Source organism: Ptychodera flava, chromosome 18 (genome assembly GCF_041260155.1).
Source record: "Ptychodera flava strain L36383 chromosome 18, AS_Pfla_20210202, whole genome shotgun sequence".
NCBI lineage: Eukaryota > Metazoa > Hemichordata > Enteropneusta > Ptychoderidae > Ptychodera > Ptychodera flava.
In genome coordinates this window covers 15,000,136-15,017,619 of record NC_091945.1, presented here as the reverse complement: position 1 = coordinate 15,017,619, position 17,484 = coordinate 15,000,136, and the positions used below count along the sequence as shown (strand labels likewise).

Sequence of the window (17,484 nt, the reverse complement as noted above, 5' to 3'; positions counted from 1 at the left end):
TCTAATAATTGTGAAAATTGATGAAATTCAGTTTTTTAGCCATAGAGTTAATACAGGGGTGGCGGCCATTTTGAATTTCAAACCAATAAATTTTAGGTAATATGTTTCGCTGGTTGATGTAACAACTTTTCATGCTGACTCCTGTTTTTTATTCTTTATTTTCAAAGGGAATGATTGAAAGTAACCTCGAGGAAAGTTTTATCAAAATTTTAGTCTTTTACTTTTGAGATACGCATTATCCTAATTAATTTTGATCGGTATAATTTACCCATAATGCCTGTTCTTGCCATTAGCAAACGCAGATAAAGTGTGCGCCAAAATTGATTTGAATATGATTAGCCCTTCCGGTGATATCGTGCGAAAACGACTACACACACACAACAGGCCGCCATTATGGTGTGACATTAGCCCCAAGTGTGACAAGAGTAAAATTTAATAGTAATCACTGATATCAATTATTATCTGCAATGCCCTTGACCACATAGTTTTGAATGTAGCACTAAAACAATGTGCCCCTTCGTCTAAAGGCTAGATGATATTAATTGCCGACAGCGACACCAGTAATCTTTTTCAAAGGTCGATCTATCATATCATATCATGTGCTTCTACAAGCTGCCATGTATTGACCTACAAGGTATATTACACATGATTGGTAATTATGGCATGTATATATATATATATATCTGAAGTGATTTAAAACAATACGTGGGGAACGTCACTGTTACGATTGCATTGTTTAATTACTCTATTTTGTTCAGGACACTATGTGTGATAATACTCTGTCTTATCAATAAATGATATCCGGAATGTCAAAATGAAATAAACTTTCAGGATTTTGCGCTGAATGTTACTCAATAGCTCTAGTGTTGTCTTAGTACAGAGTCTAAGCTATAAGGAACATTGCTATTACTTTTCTTCCGAGACCCGGGTGATCCGAGACTATATTGCCACGTCATAGATTAGCTTTGCTGAATGCACGGTAGTGTTTCCTTTTTCTATAAACGAGAAAGAAATTCTCGCTGGGTGTTAGAGGAATCGGTACGTAAAAGGTCTCGTCGCTCGAGGTGCCCGACAAACAAACAAACGGTACATAGTCCGTATCGTGCCGGTAAAATTACTGAAACCAATATTTGTAAAACTAGAAACCCCTTTGGTCGGCTCCCCAATACGCAACACTTATCCCGGCAGGTTTTTTTCAAACACACCGGTAACCAGGACTCTCACTTGTAATGGCGATATGAATTCTAAATTCGCTCGGTTGTCGTCTCATTTTAGTTGAGTGGTTTCAGAGTGACATACATGTACACTCCTTCAACAATCTATGCCCCTTTTGCGGACATGTTGCTCGTGAGTAGTATTAAATTTTCCACTTAGGTTTTAATAGCAGTACAGTCTAGGAAAGTGTTTTTGATTGTTCAGCTTTTATCTATATACAGAGTCCATTCGTATTCAAATAAGCCGCGGAGCCATCTCTTTCAGGGGCGCCAAAGGCCTGCATGGTGTTGATGTATACATGTTGCAATCGCCGTCAAGCTTACTGAAACTAAAGCGTCTGGCGACCTTATACTGAAACTGGGTCAAGTGGGGGGAGAGAGAGAGAGAGAGAGAGAGAGAGAGAGAGAGAGAGAGAGAGAGAGAGAGAGAGAGAGAGAGAGAGAGAGAGAGAGAGAGAGAGAGAGAGAGAGAGAGAGAGAGAGAGAGAGAGAGAGAGAGAGAGAGAGGAAGTAGGGGAGAGCGAAAGAGAGGAGGGGCGAGAGAGGGGTGGGAGGGAGAGGGAGAGTCAGACTTTCAGTGTTAGAAGTGCAGCAGTATGAAGTGACAATATCGGGGGACTGAGCTACTTAAGATTCTTGGTATTCAAAACAATATATCGACACAAACGTGACAATGCAATAATTACGGAGATAAGTAGCAGCTTAATACAATCATGAAGTACTGATGTTTTTCCGAATAGGAGGAACAAGTTTGTGATTCAAAATAAGTCAGCCATTAAATTTCGGTATTAAGATCAAAGTAATGTCAAAGTCGTGACCATATGAATTGAACCGGGATAAGAATATGTGTTATGGAGAGAAACGATGACATCTGAACTAAAAAAATAACAAACAAACAAACAAACAAACAACCCCGAGGAAAATATGTTAAATTCGCATCATCCGGATATCGTAAAGGCGTGATGATAGACCCTTCATGGACAGAAACAAATGGGATAGCTTGAACTTAACGTCGGTGCATACGTAGAGCCAACGGCGCATCCAAACATATGCATGCAAGAAACCATAAAAATAGGCCTTATAAGGTAGAATGATGAGGTTCTACTGAATACAAATTTCTTTCCATGTTAAAAATCTTCTTTAATGCTCTTACTGATAGTGGAAGAAGGAATCATTCGATATATCAGATGAATTAATACAGATTAACCCCTCCCTTCTGCAGATTTCGCCTACTTCAAACGACTGCACAGGTCTGTCCCTGCATGAAGAGTGGGCGTGCGTCTCCGAGGGAATACTGTCGCAGTCAGGTGGACTCACAAATCATGTCGCCGATACTTACTTATCATTCGTCCGGCGCAATCCTCTCGCCGACGATGGGATCTCGCGAGAAGACGCTACAGCCATTTTACAGGTAACTTTCAACATTGTTGCGGAAAACCAACATAGACTATATACTTCCGTGTGTATACGTCACTGGACATGAATTGCGTTACTTCAACCTACAGGATTTGAAGGCGTTTAGTGAGATTCACGCTGACATTTATCTTTAAAGGACCAGTAATGCTAACTGTTGATGATTTTTTCCATTATTTATATTTTGTATATCAATTGCAACTTCTTATTCTACTCCCAAAATGCATTGTTATTGTTTACATTTGAATTCTAGTCCGGACCAGCAGTCACTTTTCAACAATAACAAGGAAGTTTACAGACGTACGGGCTGAGTTGACAAGCTGGACACTGTGTAATATTAACATACTTTCGGGAGTAGAACAAGGAATTATGGTTGATATTCAAAACACAAATGGTGAAAAATTATCAACGTTAGCATTACTGGCCCCTTAAAAAACTTAAAAACTTTACGCTTACACGTACGTACACTGTACGTTTGCGATGTCAACATTACAGTATACATACGTCATGGCTTAAACCACAGTTCCGCTAGCCTTTGCAGTTCAAACAATCGAGCGCGAGTCGCGAGACGCATAATGTCGCCAGAAAATTAAAATTAAAACTCTGTGTCAACAATGACACTTCAAGCGAGTATCGTATCTCTCGAGTAAACCGAATGAATTTGCATGATTTGTTTCAGAAATTTGTCAAAGTTCTTGGACTGAGGAAACCCACAGATCAGAATACTGGTTCTTCTGAGGTAAGTCACATAGAGTGTGTCTTTACTTGGGAGAGATACTTGTACTTGTACTCCAGGTTTTTTTATGCTGCTGATACGAATATCAGACATGGTACAGACTGACAGTGAAAATTGATTTATGAACTGCAAACAAATGTCTGTAAACTTAATAGAGTTTCCCCCGTGTCATTAAGCTCGCTTATCGATTTGATTTCATTTAAAAATCTCTTTCCGGCGTAATAAATATAAAATGTTTTCGACCTCTTCCGTTGTTTGACTGGAAACGTTCAGTTATGTTCGTGTTTGTATAGCGAGAATAGCTTGACCAACGCAAATCACGGGGATGATGTCATAAGTGACGTAAAACGATTCTATTGGAATGCAAATTCTGAAATCAACATCATTCGAATTAGCATTCATTCTTTATATATCCCTTTTCCTTGCGGTAATACCACAGAAGCATCTCAGGAATGATTCTGGTCTGTGAAATGATTCTAGTCTGTGGATGATCTTTCTCATGCCCCACAGAGCGAACCTCATAAAATGTAATTGCCGGCGTTATCGTCCTAAATTTAGTATGCGCCTCGAAAGTGAAAGACTTAAACTTTTGTTCAAATTTTCCCCAAAGAATATTTCAATCATTCTCTTTCAAAATCAAGGATAAAAATCGGGAGTCACCGTGCAAACTTTTGAACTAGAGCAACAAATTACTCAAGATTTTACTGATATTTGAAATTCAAAATGGCCGCCATCCCTGTAACTCTATGGAAAAAAATAAAATTTTCGATTTTCGAAAAACTAAGCCGCTGAAAAGTTTTCTTACACCAAGAGCTTTTAAATGAACCCCCACAAGTGGTATATCAGAAAAGAAATGAAAAAGTTTGAGAGTCCGAATATCTGTCCCCGAGGCGCGTTCTACCTTTAATGTTGAAACCAAAGTCAACAGAACTGAAAACAATGCGAATCTCATGAAATCGACTGAAAACTATGAACATTGCTATTTCAAGTATTAATGCCTGCAGAAACTGTCGCCGTTGTGACAACATACCGTATCCACCTTATCATCCAATATTCGCGTTTATCTAATTTTGTTCACCGTGAGTTCAGACATCGGAAAACAATAATTGTAAAAAGACGTAAAAACCGCTACCCTTAAGTTTGCTTTTCGGTAACTTATGCGACTCTCCAGCGTCTGTCCACGGATGTTTTAGTAAGACTTTCATTATTTTTTTCTATCTTGGCAGGAGTTTGATCGCCTTCGTCTTCGCTTGATCGACGCTTTTGATGGGTTTGGTAACGAAGTTATCGAATATATGAAAGCGAGTGACATCGAGGAACTCAAGATTGCAGAGGATGGCATTGGTAAGTCACTGTAGTGATGAGCGGAAGGGTTGGATATACACCGCAGCGGATTCTTCTAGCAGTCTTTGATTAGTTTTCAACTTTTCTTTACAATAAATTTGTGAGAGTGTAAGTAAATCCCACAGTCACCATGAAATATTTTGTTTCTCGAATCATACTCAAATTTTACTTGCTTTGCGCCGCCTTTCTAAATCTGAAATATGTTAATCGTTGTATGCCATATTTTGAACCAAATTTTCCTTCTTTTGACATAAATATACACTATGCAAGGAAATGCAGATCTCCATGACTATTTCGGCACACTTCAATAACCTTAGCTCACTACTACCTCTTGTTAGAAATCAGTGCTTGCCTGAGGGAGCCTACAATGGTAAATAGATACAAACATACCCCCTCAGATGATGTAGAATTGTACTAAAGCTTAGCCTGGGCCTTATGTTCTTCAGTGTTGACAACATTTCCGAGGTATTTCTTCTCGAGTCCTCCTCGACTCTGTGACTCAAAGTCCAAAGGAGTTGCGCTCTGAGCATTCGTTGTACGCTTTTTCACGAATTATAAGCATAGGATTGCAGTTAACATACAGAGACAAGCTAACAACTGATAACTTTTGTTTACTCTCTGACTAATTGTCTGAGCTTACAAACACTACTGGCCTTTGCGTCTGTCGCCAAAACAACCGACTGATTGTCATAGCCTGAAAATGTCGAGTCTGCGCGTTGTGATTATATATTTGTTTCTTGGCAGTGACGACACGCCCGCCGAACAATGAATCGTATCACTTTGGGTGTTCGAGAAGCCTATTTCTGTTTTTTCTGCACTGATAAGATCGTTAGGACTTTCTATTAATGCAATATGATAGCTTTCAGATGCTCAGTAACCGGGATTGTTTACGAAGAGGAGCATAATTCGCAATTTTATTCATGCTCATTAAAGTAAACAAGAATAATGTCATTGAGATTACAACGCAAGATCTAGACAAATATAGGGATTCATTTCTTGAACTTGGTTCTGAATGATGACGATTTGCTGTTATTTCGTCGCAGTTGCCGAGTACATCGTGATTGGCAGTGATCTCTTCAAAGGCGTCCTGATCCGAGACGAAGAGATGGAAAATAAGTTGAAAATTCCTGCGAACATACACGGCAACTTCGGTAAGTTTTTCGCCGGGATTGTGTTTACGTAGTGAAGCATGATTCGCAATTTTATTCAGCAAGGCTCGCGGAAATAGTCACCATTCGTGAGAATCTTCAAATGTTGCCGGGCCTTGAGAGGTGATTTTAAGGCGCCACAAAGGAAAAGATCAAAGCATAAAAAATGAATGAATCTTATAAAACGAATTAGATGCGTAAAATAGACAGAACATCTCATTAAACACGTGTTTAAATTATAGGATGATGTTACCTTGGTAACTGTGACGCCATTGAAAATGCGTCGGTCATGGTGAAACATATCTTGCTCTACCATACTACATGTACAATCACTGCTCACGTGCCCCATCCGAGCATTTAACTATCTGGGCTGCTGGACGTGCAATTGGAGCATTCATGCGCGAAATATAGAATTAGCTTTGTGTTTTCCGAATTTGATAATTTTCTATTATCGTCGTGAGAATGGACAGTCTCGCGTGTGAGCATTCAGTGCACATTATGAACAAGACTGATCCGATGGTGCGGATTTTCAGCTCCTAGAAAAACAATCACCGCCCAAAGCTATGACTCATAATTAACGCCGCGCTGGTTTTCCTAAATTTCCTCAGAAAGTGATCCATTGAATCACCGAGAGAAAGAAATGAAAACTACATTTACATTGTTGGATAATGAGTCTCCGTAATTTCTATATTTTGTTATAATTACGCGCGTGATGAAGACTATATACTGCGCGCAGCAGGACACCTGAATGAACACACACCTTCATTACATCTCATTTGTGTAAAACATGTTATTGCGTCTTTTCATATTTCTCTGCCATTTTTTCCACTCTATCTGTCATTCATCCTCAATATTTAATTAGATTCTATTTTCTCTTTGCCTGTTTAATATAAATCTTGTGTCGCATTTCAAAAGTTGTCGAGTGACAACTTGGAAGAGAGCAAACTCCATCTCGTCGTTAATTTCTGGTGGATTGCGTACATGGGGATGTCTTATGCATTAAGCGTATTCGTGCCATTTTTTTTCCTATAAAAATGGCACCAATACGCTTCCGTACATGGGGATGTCTTATGCATTAAGAGAATTCAACATAATTAGTTTTTTGATGTACAATATGAACAGACATTTTAAAGTGGAAATTGATCGCGCCTTGGTTCGGTAGACGCAATCGTTATTATATTTCGCGATGTGTAATCGAAGTTAGGGCGAGGAGAGTTGTGAAACAACATACAAATAAAGACATTTTTTAAGGTTCGTATTGACGATGCAAGGCATGAAGTCTAATAAAAGTAAGATTTAATGTAGTGGGAATTACAGCATTCTCTGTGAGCGCTGTAAACAAACACATTCATTCAACGGATTTCGTGTCACGTACGTTGTAATGTGCAATGCCTCGCTACTGGGGAAAAGAAAGAAGTCGCGGGGCGCTTATTTCGGCATTGTGAATATTGAAAAACGATGATTGTGAAAATACTGTGTAACTGTATTAATTTTAAAGCAACGCCGCCTTCTCTTCTTAAAGTTCATTTGTCCACGCACGCCCGCGTATACTGTACAATATCGTCCGTATGCATGCGTGATATGAAGGAAAAAACCGAATGAAATACATAAATCTAGAGTGTTAAAATGTCTTCTGATCTGACATAGAACTTTTAATCAGATTCCTAAGTAGACATCACTTTTGCCAGATGTATTGGTGAACTACTTTTCGCAGTAGTGTTTTTCTGGAGAAGTAACCAACATTCCTTACTATAAAAGTGTAGATGACATCTTCCGAAGGTCTCCTCGGCGATCTCTCTCTCTCTCTCACCCAAGACAAGGAATTGCATGATTTGACCACATTCTCTCTATACATCTAATTGCAGGAACGAAAATCGGTATAACAAGCGTCATCTTTGGAAAAATGCAAGATTTTCATTCAGGTCTTGACATTGAGTAAGTGTGAAATTTCATATCATTGTCATGGCAACACTGAGGTAAATAAAAACAGATTGAGAGTAGTCTTTGTCGAGAGGGAATACTGCGTCGATATTGTTCTTAGAGACAGGCTAGTGAGTCTTCTGCGATGCTTTTATTGGACAGTTCAACAGTAGCTTAAGCGAAAACTTGTTTTATCCCCCTTTTTCAATTGCTTGTCGTGAATATACATCAAAATTACACCAAATACATAAGGCATAATCGCTAAATGTAGACAGTCACCTGTATGCCCATATGTGGTCAAAGGGGCGTTCCTGGGTATTCAAAATGCCCATATGAGGGCGCTGTTTTTAAAAAGCGGCCACCCGCTTAAAATCTGTCTAGATGTGGCTAGATTTTCTCTTCCATGGTAACTGTGGCAAAATTGGAACAGGTGACAGTATACCTTTAATTATGATGTTTTAGCAGTTTCTTCATCCAACATTTCTACGTTTGAATGTGTTGTCTACATACGGTGTCCTGAAGCTGTTATTTACCTGATGTGGTCGACAGAAAATATTTTTTGCGGATATGCTATGTTTTAGATACGCAAATTTCTGCCCACTTAAATTAAATTTAGTCCGTATCTCGTTTCCTCATACAGTAATCTAAAATATCCTTAATTTTACTTGTAAATAAGGAATGCAGATTGGTCAATCACAATGACAGGGAGTGGAACAATGAATCCGGAGATAGGCGCCGCGCAGCTGAAGAAAGCAGCGTCTAAGTTCGAATGTTCTGAGTGGTCGACGGCAGGATGAACAGTTTACCAATATTTAATATGCAAATTTTGCAAAACAAAAATCCAAGCAAATACGAACAAACACAAAAAAAATAAATAAAGCAAAACTAACTAACATGCCACTTAAAATCACATTCCCTACTGATGTCATTATTTTCAAACCAAATGAATTTTGTTGAAATTTCGAAAATGCATTTTCGGAGGTCGAAGTGCGGTAAATTCCCAAGGCTTGGCGGAAATTTGTTAATCAAAGGTTTCGGTTTTCCAATTTACGGATAAAGTTTCAGCTGGTACAAGATTTACAAGCAAGTGAATATTTGAGTAATCAGGATTTTGTTTCAATCTTGATGGAACTGCGAACAATATCTGTGTGTGTAGGAAAAAAAACAGTTTAGATTCCGTGCAGAAAAGGGCATCCACTCTTCCAGTTTCAGCTATATGCGCCTCGAAAGTGAAAGACATCAAATTTTGCTCAAAGTTTCCTCAAGAAAACTTTCAACTATTCTCCGTCAAAATCAAGAATAAAAGTCAGGGGACGGTCAGCGTGTAAATTTTGATACCAGAAGCACATATTGCTACAAATTTACCGATATACAAAATGGTCGCCATCCGTGTATTAACTGCTGATGTGCAGCTGGCTCGGAAGGTTATATCTCATGGTCGATTGTCATTATTGACAGCGACATTAACCCTTTGAGCGCCAAAGTCTATTTTTCCCCTTTATAAAATAAACCCCAGTCAATTTTTCTGAGATTTTTGCCAAATTTTGAGAAAAAACTGTAGCAAATGAAATGTGATGTCCATTTGGTCCAAAATTATCAACAAATTACAGAAAAATTCATAAAAATTGGTAAAAATTTTGCAGTAAAATTTTGGCGGGAGAAAATTACAGCGCTCAAAGGGTTAACGGGGAAAATTAAAATTTCTAATTTTCACAAAAATAAGACGGTGAAAATTGTATTTACCCCAAGAGCTTCAAACTAAGCCCCCACAAGTGGTAGTCTAAAAAGGATTGTAAACGTTTGAGTCTGAATGTATGTCCCCGAGGTGCATTTTACGAAATGATTTTTCTCACGGATGCACACCTCGGTTTGGCCATCAAGCTTCAAGAAAATTATTACAGATGTTGCAGCGCAGAATTTCCGCCACCCACTGTTGCTATGGCTCACTCACAGGATCAGCTATCAAGGAGGTCAGCTTTGAGCAATTTCGAGACACAAAGCAACCTGAAACTAAATCAGAAAATTCTAAGACTCACCACTAACGACGAACAAATATATAAACAAAAACACATAATAAACCCAGAACAAAAAAATACCGCAACTCTGAGGCGTAGATTTGTTTTGCTAATCTCTAATCCTGCATTTACTAGGAAAATTACTTGATACAAGATCAGATTAATTCTAAATAAGGATTGCCCGACAACAGAGGGCTGCCGTAATATCCGAAATGAAGGCTTGGACACGAATCATATACACCTGTCAGGCAGAAAACAGGGGTTGTTTTTTCTCGATCATAACAGTGACCTGCGCTCTGACTATTTAATACTCAATTTTCTCTTTTTAAGTAAATATAGCAAATTTCCAACCACGGTAATGAACCAATCACTGAATCACCGAGTATGTGATGAAAGAAACAAACATACTTTCGTGAAATCAACTGGACTTCGGAACTTCGCTAGTTATGGCCGTGATTTCCCACGAGGCTACAATTTATTCCCGCAATCTACAGAAAGTGAATCCCCCAAAAAGCTAATTAATCAAACTTCTTCGAGCAAATATATCATCTTGGTCTCCGATTCATCTAAATTCATATGCATGTATGTTCATACGATACCATAAAACGAAAAAGACGAGACCGCGAGGGAATATGCATCACTTCCCATATTACTTTGGCATTAGTGTACATTATATCTGCGTCGGTACCTTATGCATTATAAAAAATAATCCCGGAAGATTCTCGACGAGTCGTTCGGGGACAATGGTTGATTCTTATACTACAAAGGCATGAAAAACTCACTTGTGGTGTGGGTTAAGGTCAGCCGCTTGCGGTTGTCATGGAGAAATACAAAAGCATAATTATAGCAGGCGAGAAAACCATACCTCGGTACGATTTAATCCGCGGACAGAATTAATTTATTTCGTTGCATTTGACGACAATATCAATATGTTCTATTCAAGAACGCCAGATTCGTTTTATGACAAGATATTGATTTATGATGTGTAAGCTGCTTACGCGAGCTTTTAATTTTATTTCTGCCATATCTGCTGCGAGGCAGGAGAACGTGACATTGACCGCTTTTTTGGATATACAAGTGACGTAGTGAGCAATACAACCACCTGCCACGTTGGACTGCAAGGAGACAGAATGATCTACAACCCAATCAGTTTTTTCATAACCCTGCGTAGACCTCTTGGCATAGCCGCCCGTCGACCGAAACTCGACGAGATACTCAGTACTAAAAAGGTCTATAGCTTGCTGATCACACATCAAGGATAGCTATAATATTTAGAAAAAAATGTTCATCGTTCCTCAAAATGAAAACTAAATTACCTCTATGCAATTAAAATGTTCGATATAGTAAGCTTTCAGAGCGTTCGATATTCATTTTGTCGTAAAAACCATCTGTTAAGGTAGAATGCGCCTCGGGGACAGAAATTCGGGCTTTCAAATTTTATTAATTCTCTTCTGATCTACCACTTGTGGGATTCATTTTAAAGCTGTTGGTGGAAGGAAAGTTTTCACCCTCTTAGTTTTTCTAAAATCAAAAAATAAATTTTTCCCCATTGTGTTAACACGTGGATGGCGGCCATTTTGAATGTCAAATATCGGGAAATCTTAGGCCAGTAATTTGTCTCTCTAGTGCCACGTTTTGCACGATGGCCCCTGATTTTTATTGCACTTTGGTAAGAGAACGGTCGAAAGTTTCATAGAGGAAAGTTTGAGCAAAAGTTTAAGTCTTTCACTTTCGAGGCGCACATGACCTTAATTTGTTAAGTACAGTAAAGACTAGCTGTGGGTCCATAGCTGTGGTGTTTTCAGACGGGATTCATGCCTTTTACGGGCTGGTTTTGACTTTTACGATTTTAACCCTGCCACCACAGCTGTGGGATATTGAATAGACTAGCGTCCATGTTCCGCCGCAAGCACCCTTTGCGCAAGTTTGTTCGACGATATTTCGAAAAATTTTCCATCCAAATTACAAATTGCCAACACTCATCGACAGCTTGGTTATTAGGGACTCACCAGACCAGAAATCCGCTCAAAATTCACTGAAATATCGCCTTTTTTCTAGGTTTGCCCGACATGACTACACGGAGACCGCCATTTTGCTAGCGTAAAACTGTTGGTCGAGGATCCCTGCAGCACGTCACTACAGTGACGTAGGCGGTGACCTCTCAACTTCTAAACACAAACTAAGAGATTATGGCCATCATCCGCGCGCCACGAATAATCACAGATGCTAGGACTGAACTTTTTTTCCCCCAAGTAAAAGTTTGGTTGCAGTTTTGTGAGACTGGGAATGTCCATAAGACCAACGATGGTCATCGATATCACACGATGAATCTCTCAGTTTGTGCATACAGAGCACATTTTGGTGCTATGGAAAAAAAATTAGCTTAAATTTACTGATATTTGATATTCAAGACGACCACCAGCCCTTCTTGTTATCTCTATGTAGGAAAATTGAATTTTCGATTTTCACAAAAATAAATAGTTAAAAACTTAGTTACTCCATTAGTTTCAAAATGTGGTAGACCAAAATGTATTGTAAAAGTTTGATAGTCCGAATATCTGTCCCCAAGTTGAAGGCGCATGCTACCTTGATTATCCCAAGTGTGAATGTCTTTCAAAAGGTGTTATGAGTTAAAATTACTATCTTTACAGGTCAACGCCCGTCGTATCCAAGATATTTTCGTGTTCTGTTTTTCCGAAGCCTGCTACTCCGCTTCGTACTGAAGTTGAAATTACTTTCCGCCATCACACGGTGAGTAACCACGACGCATGCGTATGTCACTGATGGCCCGTTCTTCAGCAGATCATACACTGAACGATGCGTGTAAAATGCAGCACCATTATTTTAGTCTACTTGTCTATCTGTCTGTCTGCCTGTCTGTCTGTCAGTCTGTCTGTCTGTCTGTCTCTTTGCCGCGGCCTTTGTCTGTCCATAGACAGCAGATCGAACACTGAACGATGCGTGTAAAATGCAGCACCATTATGTAAGCTGGTCTACTTGTCTGTCTGTCTGTCTGTCGGTCTTTCTATTTGCCTTTGTCCATAGACAGTAGAAAAAACTGTCTACTGTCTGTCTATCTGTCTGCTTGTCTCTGTCTGTCGATCCCTCCCGTCACACCGTACTTTAATGTAAGCATCTCTACCTAACCATCTGGTTTCAAGTATGATATTACAAGCTATTCAAAAGACATAAACTGAGTGTTTTGCACAAAATTACGGCTACTGTTCCCGCCGTTTTTATCGACCACACGTGCATGTGTTAATACCTGCTAATGGCCGACTTTCTGTAGTCAATATCAAATCAGCATGTGCGTCAGAAAATATGAATTTTCACCTGCGTAGGACCCGTCAGGTGTTGTTCATAATTTGCCATTTTATTCTGCAAAGATCGGACGGTTTAGGGAAATGAAGAGAATTTAAAGATGGATAATCTTTATGACTAAAGGGCGTACGTTAATCTTCTGCAAAGATTAACTTATCGCGCGCTCAAAGCACATGCTGCTCACAAGACACATAGCCATAGACTTATCGACAAAACACAAAAAAAATATATTAAAAATTAGATGGATTACGGAGTATACTGGTACATAGAAAGATTTTAATTATTTTTCTTCGCATGAACAGAATTTTTTAATAAATTAACTTATACAGTATTTGAAAGACAACCAACCGCTGGCACCTCTGACAAATAGTAAAACCATTTTTCGCTGAAGGACGAACGTGACCATTTGCAAGGATTTCGTCTCCATTTCTGACTCTGAACAAAAGTAAAATCCTTATTTATGACTCATGATAAACATTCTAACAAATCGAAACCAGCAAATCACCCAGGCACAGATGCTGAACAGAGGTACGAAAGAACCCATTAAACACAGCACCAGTTGTCTGTCGTGTTCATCAAAACATGGCATAAATATTGTGGCGTCAGAATGTCGCATGTCTTGAAAATATAAACTTTCTCTGATGTTAGCATTTAATGAAAACGGTATAGCTCGTAAATATTGTCAAGATAAGATAAATTATAAGTGAAATTAACAATATATACAGTACTGTATATTACCCATAATACATTAGGAATTACTTAATTAGCTCACCGATTGTATGAAAAATAATGGAAAATACTGAGACATTTATTTAGACTTCTCACATGATGATGCCAAATAATAAATGACCCAAATGAGGAACTTACTCATCAGCGCTTTTAAACTGGAGCAAACATACTTTTGGCTCGCAAATCATCCAAAATATGACAAATTTATAACAGAAGAAAATCTGCCAGAGGCACTGACATATTCATTTTCAGTATTTAGATTAATGGTAAATCATGCACGTTTTTATTCTGTTCTTCGAACCAGGCCATTGTCAACTGTTTGTAACATTAATGTGGACACATTTTTTTCATTTAATTCGATAATTGTAATCAACGTCTGACATCGTATAGACTATCATATAGTGGATGGTGAAGGGATCATGTTACGTGCAGAGAAAACGAACAAAAGGGTGAACTCAGCAGTTTCCGTTTAAACAAAATTTATTACGAAAACAAAACTAATTGCTAAGTTAGGGACAGAGTACAAGCTTTAAAAGTGTACAGACTACTTATCTCAGCTGGGACGGCAAAGCTCCAGTCTCAGAGTTGTAACAGTCAGTTGGATGAATGAACAGTCCTTTGGCTTGCAGGCTTGAAGCTGCACAAAGACCACAGTATAAATCCAGCGTTGACAGTGAAGGTCTTGAAAAGTCTTGAGAATGACTACTGCTGGAGTTTAGTAACACACAAGAGACACGATCCCAAAAGTCTGACTGGGAGCTGTGCACGTCCCTTTTATAAAGGCATATAAGAACAATCTAGAACTTTTATTGACATGCTAATTACTGTTCTAAATTATCTCCCTTACACAACTAATCAACTTTCCAGAACATTCCAAACATGACTAATTGAATTCAAGGTTGTAGGTCATCAAGGGCAGTGACCTTGAGAATGTTCTAGACTAATTGAACTCAGGTCATGATGAGTGTGGGGTAAATGACCTACATAACACACCCCCTCTTCAAAAAAAGAAAATTTTTCAAAGAAAAATCTTTCTTTTACAAATGTAATCTTGAAAAAGATTTAAGTACTCAAATTTTGTTTTACTCTAAAGTAAAATTTCTTGAAAGTGAACAACAATAAACTCTAAATACGAGAGAGACAGTCTGCAATTAAATTGTCTCTGCCTTTGATATGTCTAATGTCAAGATTAAACTCCTGTAACATTAAACTCCATCTTAGCAATCTCTGATTTTTGCCTTTAAATTTCTGCAGAAAAACAAGAGGGTTCGTGATCAATATAAACCACTATTGGCTGATTTGAAGAAGTAACATAAACTTCAAAATGCTGTAAAGCTAATATCAAAGATAAACACTCTTTTTCAATTGTAGAGTAGTTTCTCTGGGATTTGTTAAATTTGCGTGAAAAATAGCAAACAGGATGATCTACACCATGACTATCCTCTTGCAATAAAACAGCACCAGCAGCCGTATCACTAGCATCTACAGCTAATTTGAATGGCAAAGTGAAATCTGTGCAGACAACACTGGGGCACTTTGCAGTATGGCTTTAAGTGTATCAAATGCCTGTTGGCATTGCTCTGACCAAACAAACTTTACTTTCTTTTAAGTAAGTTAGTCAAAGGCTCAGTAATTGTGGAGAAATTTGGACAGAATTTTCTGTAGTAACCAGCCATACCGAGAAAGCGCATCAGTTGTCGTTTGCAGTTTGGTATGGGAAAACTTGAAATGGCACTGATTTTGGCATCAACAGGTTTTACCTCACCCTGTCCTACAGTATGTCCGAGGTAAGTTACCCTTGCCCAACCAAACTCAGATTTGGCAAGGTTGACAGTCAACATTGCTTTGCTCAGTCTCTCAAAGAACTTTCGCATGAGCTTGATGTGTTCCTCCCAGGTGTCACTATACAGGACTACATCGTCAACGTAAGCTGCACACCCGTCTAGCCCGGATATGACGTCGTTGATCATCCGTTGGAACGTTGCCGGAGAGTTCTTCATTCCGAATGGCATCACCTTGTACTGGAACAATCCGTCTGGTGTAACAAAGGCGGATATTTCACGAGCACGATCCGTCAGAGGGACTTGCCAAAATCCCTTCAGTAGGTCAAATTTTGTCACATACTTGGCTTTTCCCACTCGGTCGATGCAGTCATCAATCCTCGGGATTGGGAAAGTGTCTGTCTTTGTTAAAGTGTTGACCTTCCTAAAGTCCGTGCACATACGATAACTGTGGTCTGATTTGGGAACAAGTATGCACGGCGAACTCCAGTTACTTTTACTGGGTTCAATAAAGTCATTGTCCAGCAGGTATTTGACTTCTTCCTGGAGATATTTCGCTTTTGTTGGATTCAGTCTGTATGGATGTTGTTTTACAGGCTTACTGTCCCCAACATCAACGTCGTGATAGATGACGTTTGTCCTCGTTGGAACATCTTGAAACAGGTGTTTATATTCGTGGAGCAGTTCTTTTACCTGTTGTTGTTGTTCTGGCTGGAGGTGTGCCAACTTTGTAGACTCCAGCTTCTCCAGGATTTCTGAGTTCTGAAGCTTGACCGAGCCCAGCTTTGAGTTTAGAGTATTTTCACTCAAGTCAGTTTCAGTACCACTATCTTCATAATGGTTTGAACTGACTGCACTGACAGGCTGAGTTATAGTAGGATTATCCCTATCCAAATATGGCTTAAGCATATTTATGTGACATAGCTGTTTTTGTTTTCGCCTGTCAGGTGTTATTATGATGTAATTTAAATCACTCAATTTTTATCGATTAGATATGGCCCAAAGTAACGAGCATGGAGTGGTTTGCCAGGAATTGGAAGTAGAACAAGAACTTTTTGACCTGGTTCAAACTTCCGTTTTGAGGTGCTTTTATCATATCTGGTTTTCATTGACTGCTGAGATGACTCAAGATTTTCTCTGGCTAATTCACATGCTTTAGAGAGTTTTGTACGAAAATCTGACACATATTGCAAAATATTCAGACAATCATCGTCGTCAGACAGGAATTTCTCTTTAACGAGCTTAAGTGGGCCACGGACTGTATGTCCAAATACAAGCTCAAATGGGCTAAAACCAAGAGACTCTTGAATTGACTCTCTAACAGCAAAGAGCAGAAAATGAATTCCTTCATCCCACTGCTTCTCTGTGTCAAAACAGTAGGTCCTAATCATGTTTTTCAAAGTTTGATGAAATCGCTCAAGTTGTGAGGCACAGAGCACCCTGACTTTCTGGATGATAGGCGGATGACCTATACTGTTTAATGCCTAGCTGATCCATTACTTGTTGAAAAATTCCAGACATAAAGTTGGAGCCTTGATCGGACTGGACACATTTAGGGAGGCCAAATAAAGTGAAAAATTTGACTAAAGCTCTCACTATAGTCTTTGTCTTTATGTTCTCAGTGGTATGGCTTCGGGGACCGAGTTGATGTACACATTATTGTCAGCATGTACTCATTTCCTGATCTTGTTTTTGGTAGGGCCCAACACAGTCTATTAGTATCCTACTAATGGTTCTTGAAATGCAGGAATTGGCTGTAAAGGGGCCTTTGGAATGGTCTGATTCGGCTTTCCTACCATTTGACATGTGTGACAAGTTTTACAGAAATGTGCTACGTCCTGCCTGAGATTAGGCCAATAAAAG

The 17,484-nt window shown here is 39.0% G+C and overlaps 1 protein-coding gene across 1 annotated transcript in view; it reads left to right on the top strand.

Moving 5' to 3' along the window:
* Positions 1-17,484, top strand: part of LOC139116945 (uncharacterized) — a 52,496-nt gene that overhangs the window by 16,239 nt on the left and 18,773 nt on the right. Inside the window, exons 7-12 of the mRNA XM_070679685.1 lie at positions 2,437-2,625; positions 3,307-3,366; positions 4,590-4,707; positions 5,751-5,858; positions 7,721-7,790; positions 12,442-12,541. Coding sequence (XP_070535786.1) covers positions 2,437-2,625; positions 3,307-3,366; positions 4,590-4,707; positions 5,751-5,858; positions 7,721-7,790; positions 12,442-12,541 — 645 coding nt within the window. The remainder of the gene's footprint in view (positions 1-2,436; positions 2,626-3,306; positions 3,367-4,589; positions 4,708-5,750; positions 5,859-7,720; positions 7,791-12,441; positions 12,542-17,484) is intronic.